Source organism: Prorops nasuta, unplaced genomic scaffold (assembly GCF_024137725.1).
Source record: "Prorops nasuta isolate Cenicafe-Biocafe unplaced genomic scaffold, Cenicafe_Pnas_1.2 PNAS00008, whole genome shotgun sequence".
Classification (NCBI taxonomy): Eukaryota; Metazoa; Arthropoda; class Insecta; order Hymenoptera; family Bethylidae; genus Prorops; species Prorops nasuta.
Window position 1 is genome coordinate 7,615,593 of NW_027116805.1, and position 8,539 is coordinate 7,624,131.

Sequence of the window (8,539 nt, forward strand, 5' to 3'; positions counted from 1 at the left end):
TTCGGAATCGGGCTTTTGGAGTTAGACAGTCAGACGTCAGAACAAAGTTCTATTCTTCTTATTCTTCTTTCCGTTTTTCTAAAATGCACGATGCTCCGAATGTAGTATATTATACTGCTTTTTACGTTCTTACTCTATTTTCACGTTGAACAAGCAGGGTATACTTTTATATATTGAATTTATTGGAAACATAACTAATTCTGACACCTTCCAAGTAAGCAGGTTGTGGGTGTTGTCAAGTAATACTAATCTGTGCTGTATAATAACTTTTTCAGTATAATTGGCATTTCAGAACATCCGCATTTGAAAGAGTTAACAGTTAAGAATGTACAAGGATGCATTAAATTATACAACATTAAAGAATTTCACAACTCAAGGAATCATTCATTCAGATGCTTGCTTGAGGTCATAAGATAACATATTAGGCATGAAGAGCCCCTCATCCCAACAATTAAATGGGAATATTTCACAATCTAATAAATTGCAAAATGTACCATGCTTAGTATCTCTCAATGGAAATGTGCCTAATAACTTTCATATCTTAAAAGTTCATGCCCGAGAATCTAATGGACATGTCACTAATAATGCCCAAAAGGTAGGGAAACAGCAATTGGTTTCCTTGAATGGTGATTCCATACGTTGTGATAGTGTCAACGATAATGAAGCCCTGGCTTGTGATGTTGCATCTGTTCCAGCAGTAAAGGCTAAAGCTTTGTGTGTGCACATAAGAGAAAACAAATGGTATGATGCTGGTAGTGTAGTGTCTGTTGGTGTATCAGGAACAAGCCTAAATCATGCATTGGAAAGTATGTCAATAGCTTACAATCCTTCAACAAAACAGCTTTACTCTTTGGATGACAATATCTTACAAAATAATTGTGAATATGAGTCTAAGCCTCGGCATTCAAATGAATCTAAGTCTCAATTATTAAACGAATTTATATGCAATGGAAAAGAATACTCTAATAATATTATCTCAAAAATTGATAATGACAAATGTTCAAGGTTAGAAAGTAGTAGTGTCAATAATAGCCCAAGAAATAGTTTGCCCCATTCGTGTAGCAGCACTCTGTCTTCTTTAAGTGAAGCATCACCATCTGGAAGCCTCATTAGTTCTGATGAGCACCAATCAATTTTAGAAAAAACAGAGAAGTCAAAAAAATGGACATTGAATACACATTTTGTGAAAAATGTCTTTATATGGAAAAATAAAGAGCTTCAACAATCTACTCCAGTAGGCAGTCCATCAAGGAATACTGACAAAGTAGGAGGAAGCTTAGCTTTAATACAGCAACCTAGACCATCCAATTTACCTGCAAAAAATGCCCTTGAAGAAGAAAAACATCGTAAACAGTACAATGAAATCCTGGTAGCAGCTAGAAAAAGAGAAATGCGTGAAGAGAAGAAACGTAAGCAACAAAGAGAGATACAGTTGAAAGAAGAGGAGCGACTAACTGAAGATTCCCAAACATGGAATGTACAGGTAATACCAAATTTTCACAGTGTTAAGGAGACAAGAAAGGTCCGAGAACTATGGTGGAGGGGACTTCCTCCTAGTATACGTGGAAAGGTTTGGAAATTAGCAATTGAAAACAGCCTAAATATTACACCTCATCTCTACAATCTTTGTTTGGATAGAGCATTGGCCAATCCTGTTAATGATTCCTTAACTGCTATTAAATTAGATGTTTCTCGTACATTTCCTACCCTATGTGTTTTTCAAGAGGGTGGACCATTGTCTGAAAATCTTCAGGGTATCTTGGCAGCATATTCTGTTTATAGACCTGATGTTGGATATGTCCAAGGAATGAGTTTTATTGGTGCTGTTCTATCATTAAATATGGAGGCTGCAGATGCATTTACATGCTTTGCTAATCTTTTAAATAATCCATGTCATAGAGCCGCCTTTACGTTGGACCAAAAAAGAATGAATAATTACTATAAGGTATACTCTAGCGCGTTAGCGCAAAAGCTGCCAAAAATCTTCTCCCATTTTACAATAGCTGGACTCAGTCCAGATTTGTATTTATTAGATTGGTTATATACAATATATGCCAAAGCAATGCCTCTTGACGTTGCATGTAGAGTTTGGGATGTGTTTCTTCGAGATGGAGATGAGTTCCTTTTTAGAACAGCACTTGGAGTATTACATTTATATCAGGAAGAATTATTAAAAATGGATTTTGTACATGGTGCGCAATTTCTCACTAGGCTACCTGAAACTTTACAGGCAGAAGCTTTGTTCAACAGTATTAGTCAGATGTCTACTACCGTGGGAGCTACTTCCTTTCACCAAATGCTAGCCCAGAGCTCTTCAATGTAATCAGATTGCATTGCTACTTATATTGAAAATATTATCAGCATATATTTTAGTGGAAATTATTGCTAGTGTAAGTACCAGTTTCAATAATGAGCTTTTAAAGTCTTATTTATTTATTTGTGATACATATGTTGATAATTGTTTAAGTAGACTACAATATTTTTTCACACATTAGTTCCTTCAAGTAAATGTATAACAATCTTTCCTTAAGATTTCAGCAATCATTAGTTATTGTTGTTATTTAGATAAATTTGCTACTAATGCAAATACTGTAGGCTTTGTTTTGGCAACTCTTATTATAGTACAATATACATATATACGGTTGTCAGAAAAATCATGATATATTTTTTCATTGTGTCAAATACGAAAGTGCGTCATGATTTTTCCGACAATTTAATATAATAATATTGAGATTATACAAGTACGCGTGCTTCCTCAAATCAATAGTTAAAATGAAATTCTGTCTGACTACGTAAAAGAAGTGTATAATTCTTCTAACAATACATAATTATGTACTTCTACGGGATGTAATTTACAAGATTAGTAAAAAAAAAGAATAGCTACAGAATTTTTTTTTCTAATTCTGTACAGTAGCGAAAATAAATTGATAACAATAGTATCGATAAAAACAAGATACTTAAAACATATAGGGAAGGTTTCTTCTGCTTTAAATCATTGTTAAAATATACCAATAGTAATACTCTAAATTGTATGATATACAATTCCTGAAATTACTCTTCTCGATATTAGTTACTGGGAGAAATTGTATCTAATATTTTAACTTCTTTTATCAATTATTTAATCGAATACCATATATTTTAAATTAATATCATGACATCGATAAAAATGTTACTTTTTTAAGTTTTTATTTTTTAATAAATTTCTATTACTTTATTTTGATAAATTTTATGCAAAGAATCTCGATTGACTGACTCCGAAGCAATACATATTCTAAATTTTAGAAATATCGACGATTTTAATATAGAGACACGCATAGGATCTGATTAATCAACACGATATATCGAATAATTTTCATATTTCTTTATGATAATTCGCTAGAGTTTTTATTCGTATATACATAAAAATAGCATGCTATTGCTTATACAGGAGATGCACGAAAGATGGGATCCCCTAAATATTTTGAGAACCGAGTGATTTAGAAAAGTAATCCTTCACGCTTCTAAAATGTACTTTTAAAAATCTATCATCATTCGTATACGAGTATATTTTCAGTTGCGTTTACTTAACACAGCGTTTTATGGAAAATCACGGTTTATCGAGAAATTAAAAAAATATATAACTGATTTTCGAACGAAATTTTACAAACTCAAAGAAATAATTTACGACAAATTTTATTGCTGAAATGGCACGATTAGTTGGCTGTGAACGTAATAACAAACAGATTACTAGTTTTTACCAGCCATTGGCAACGCTGCAAAACAGGATTGGATGATTAGTGGGTCAAACGTGTAATTTTTTCTTGTCGTCGACTGTGGTTATAAGTAATTCATTATCAAGTCTTCAATTAATAAAGAAATTCTGCTTTTATTTGAGTTTAAAGATTGTCTGACTAGTACGGTATGAATGTACTGACAGAATCTCCTTAATTAAAGTAGTGTGTGCGTGATCTATACACGTACACAGGTATAGTCGTTCACCTACGTATACTTTTAAATAGAAATCTGTGTTAATAGAATGAACGAAATAAAAAAAGAATTTTTGAAAGCTCTTGAAATGAGCTACAAAAATATACAATAAAAAATAGAGTCCTATTTACAAAATTCAATTCCATCATTACACGACCTTAAAAATCCACCCAGGGGTAAATTATAAAGAGACACTATCTGATAGATTTTTAAAAATACTTAAAAGTCCCATAGAATTATTTTTTTTTTTAAATATTTAGAAGTTCCCATCTTTTTCTAGGCAGCCTGTATATTTATCTGCTGTATAATGGAGTATATTAATTTTTTATCAATGTATACCCAAACAGAAATGATTTATTAGAAAATTTTATTTTATATAAATGTTCATGCACGTATGATTAAAAGTGTAAATCGTTAAAATACACGAGCGAATTAACGTTCGTTATTATACTCTTTTGTTGAAAACTATTAGTAGTTTCTTTTCAGAAATGTGCTAAGACTTTAAAGCCCGTCTTTTCAGTGGCCTTTATGATTAATATAAAAAAATATTTAGAATCTAAGAGTACCATGATCTTTCTATATAATTATTGAGCTTTGACGTATGCGAAGAATCTCATAATCATATTTTCTTATACTAAAACTATCGTAATTATTGGACAATTCCTTTTGTAAGAGAGCAAGGGACGAAAGGAAACAGCGATGTAAAAAAGGACTATATTTGTAGCAGATTTATCTGTTTACCAAAGTAAATATCAAGACAAAAATGTATTTTTACACGCGGGAAGCAATTGGTAGAAAGTTTACTGGAAACTGAAAAATATCAATACAATTTATGAGATTTGTGAATACTGATTTTTCTCCTGCGACTTCTTATTTGACAATGGACGACTGTCGATGATATCCCTGTTTATAAATGTAGCAAGAATACTTGTAATTTCAAACATAAGCAACGAGGTATTTCGTAATATCACTTTTGTAATAATTGATAAATCTTTATAAATTAATAATTGATAAATAACAGTGTAATATTTGTAAGCAAATATAATTTGCCTTGAAAGAAACCAAAAAACATACAGAGTGCACAACGCGTTTTGTCGAGTTTAAATTGTTTAAAGTAAGATATCCTAAGGACGTAGCGCTGAACTAAGGCAAAGTTGTTTGTATGTAGTTTAGAAAAAGAAAAAAATTATTTTGTGAAAATCGATAATATGTGGAACGAATGTGTGCTTGGTTTGTACATGCACGATACATTTTAATGGAAATGATGAATCGTGGAAAAAGCTAAGCTCTACAATTAAAGAAAAAAAATATATATATATATATATAAAATTCCAGGTATATTCGAAGCTATTCCTTATTTTTAAGCGACAATACTCTCATTCCATCCACTATTCCAGGTCACGTAATAGTACCGTAATAAATATACTCGATGTGTCAATAACTACGATAGTGTGTATATAAAGATATTTATTTATTTTAGCAAATATAAACAGGCACGAATCAATAGTTTAAATGCTAAACGATATTTATCTCAGTATATTATATATACTGATTTTCTCGTGCATTAATTTGTACGCATAAATAAAATTGTATAACTCTAATGTTCAATTGTGGCAAATGGCAGCTTATCAAGAACAGTACTTGACTCTCTGCCTTCTGAATTTAAAGCTTGACAGCTTACTTGAAAAGTAGTTTAATGAAAAATAATATTTCCTAAAAACTTTATAAACTGTATATGCTATTTTAAAATGTTATAAATGTTTTTAAAACACATTTATGCTTGTGCTGCAACATAAATTAACATCTCTCTACTTCTGTATATACTATAGAGGCTCGTACAAACAATCACATTAATGTTTCTAATCGTTTGAAGCGCGCAATCATATTATCGAAGCTTCTTGTCATCGTATTGTTATTTTATCAATAAATTGTAAGCGTTTACTGCGAAGGTTCTTTAACCCATAACATTTCAAAAATGCTGATATATAATGTACTAAAAATATATTGTGAATTTTAAATATTCAGCTATGCTCTTCTGTATTTGGTAAACTAAAATTGTAATTTTACGAATACTGAAACGAAATGAAAATATTAAAAATAAGATACACTCGCAGTAAACGCCAGGATTGCTGACATAATTTTGGATAACAAATACTCTAGAATATTTTTTGAAAATTGATTCATATATGCGCCAACGCGTGAAACATTACAATAATTAATTGGTAATGGACCTTTGTATTGGAATTTAATATTACATAATTTAATATTTGCATAATTTTTATTTGATAGAACTGTGCCAAATATTAATACGAAGGTACAATGATAATGCGTGCAGAGAAAATATATCTGTGGTGAAACGACAGACATTAAATTTCCTATTATACAAATATATTAATATTTATAATATAATAATTATTGCCTAGAATTTGCAAGGAAGGTACATTAATGTACGTAGAATATTGATTTGTTCCTTATATTTCATAAAAGTTAAAAAAATACTAATAATTTTTACTTTATGATGCTTCTTATTAGTAAGAAAATTATTAAAAATATATTTGAATATTGGTATATGTAAATGTGTAAAGTAATTGGTAACAAAACATTTGTTGGATTTTGCATGTTTTCCGTAAAACCTATACGCGATGTTTGAAGATAATAAAATGTTATGTAAAAATCTTGCCGTTATATACAACAATTATATTCAAATTTAAAACCATAGGATCTTAATTCGCACAATTAGCACAAGTTTCCACATTAATTATTGCAAAATATTGCTCTGCAAATTATTAGACTTAACGAAAGAAATTGGTACATAATACTAAACTTTATAAACGTCTTATTGTTAATTTATTTGTATATAACGAAACTCTCAATATGTATATGTTAATAAGGTTTACGTGTAGTACGCGCTTATTGTAACAGAATATATGGTACATTTACGTAAATATTTTGTACATAACTGTGTATCTGCTTCCTCATTTTTTAAACTAAAGCGCAAGATTCATCATTAAGTATTAAATACTGGTGTAACCATTTTGTATTACGAGTGGATGACAATGAAATAAACATAAATACAATATAGACACGTAAATAATGCGCGAACATCGACATATCTATATATAATAAATATAAATAACTTTTCATCGTAAATAAATCCATTCGCTTAATAATCTTTATATTATTTATATTTTTCCTGACCAATGCGTTTCTCACAATAAAAAAGTTTATATCTGTATGCAATTAAACGTAAAATAATGCATTTGTTGTAAGGAAGAATTGTTGAGTTAACTTCAAAGGTTCAGGGGTTTGCTTTATCAGCAGCTGCAAGAGCATAGAGTTTTCAGACATTGCTCAGAGATGGCGCCAAGGGTCTTATAAACTAAAACTAACTCTCCCTCCCCCTTCTTTCTCTTCTTCTTCTCTGAATACCTATACGTGTATATGCATCACATTTTACATGCATAGTACAAACATAAATAATAAAAATGTAAAAAACATTATTATAACAAAAATTTCTTCTTGAAAATTATAACATTTACATGGACTCATAAAATCAGCTGTCATGATTTAACAAAGATTTTACAGTAATAATATGTCCATACCTATTACTCTTCAAAAGAGTTCGTGATTGAAGTCTATATAACCATGAGAATATTTATTGTATATATAGATGTATCTCACGAAGTATAAAGGGTAATAATAACGAGAAAGGTTGTTATTAGAATATTAGAGTATGTCAAGAAGAGGTGAGGCATTCTCTTAACGGACAGCGAGATAGAGTACATACTTGCCATCTGCACAAGTATATTTGACCTTTAATATAATATACAAAAAATATATTTCTTATCTCCATCACATCCTACTTATATAAAATCATTTACAAGCATTTCCATGTTTTTTCTCTCGTAGCATAAATGTTATTGCTTATAGTTAGTTTAAATTACTGCTAGAACAATAGCAAGTACTAGAATCAAAAGAACAAATACAGTGTCACTGGCCAAATGGGATATCTTATTAGTTCCTATAAATGAAATTTGATATATTTTCAGTTGGCCTGATAACAACGTGGAAAGGAGGGGGGATTAAAGGGTGTCATTTTTATCCAGGCTCTGTCTCTCTCTACTTTCTATGTGACAAATAAATAATACATTTAATATTTTATAACACATAAAAAATTTATTTCCAATCTCCATTACATCCTACATACACAAAATCATTAACAAGTATAAATTTCCATATTTTTCCTCCAACGAAATAAATATTATTTCCTCCAATCAAAATTACTTCCAGTACAATAACAAGTACTGGAACCAGCAGCAAAAGTATGCTACTGCAGCCAAACGACGTTGCCCAATGGTTCCTGTAATGAAATCTAATATATATATATATATATATATCTTCGATTGGTCTGGTAGCCTCGCAAAGAGGAGGGGAGTACTGTCATTTATCCAGGCTACTTTCCGTGTGATAAATAAGTAATCGATGGCACTGGAGCGAGGAAAGTCAGTTACCGTGGGTGCTACATCTTACGCGTCGGATATACGGTCATTAAGAAAATGAGAAATCTGATTCT

General features: G+C 30.5%; 1 protein-coding gene across 3 annotated transcripts; it reads left to right on the forward strand.

Moving 5' to 3' along the window:
- Positions 1-7: 7 nt before the first annotated feature.
- Positions 8-7,147, forward strand: LOC136775414 (TBC1 domain family member 14-like). 3 transcript variants are annotated; one of them, XM_066730156.1, is made up of 2 exons: positions 8-214; positions 276-7,147. In XM_066730156.1, the coding sequence occupies exon 2, from the start codon at positions 428-430 to the stop codon at positions 2,321-2,323; it is 1,896 nt and encodes a 631-aa protein (XP_066586253.1). In that variant the 5' UTR covers positions 8-214; positions 276-427; the 3' UTR covers positions 2,324-7,147. The 3 variants fall into 3 exon arrangements, with proteins under 3 accessions (XP_066586253.1, XP_066586252.1, XP_066586254.1); XM_066730155.1 differs by having other exon boundaries at positions 293-7,147; XM_066730157.1 differs by having other exon boundaries at positions 205-222; positions 293-7,147.
- The last annotated feature ends 1,392 nt before the right edge of the window (positions 7,148-8,539 follow it).

Excerpts from the sequence above, each read along its gene's own strand:
- LOC136775414 (XM_066730156.1), top strand. The coding sequence starts at position 428 with ATGAAGAGCCCCTCATCCCAACAATTAAATGGGAATATTTCACAATCT.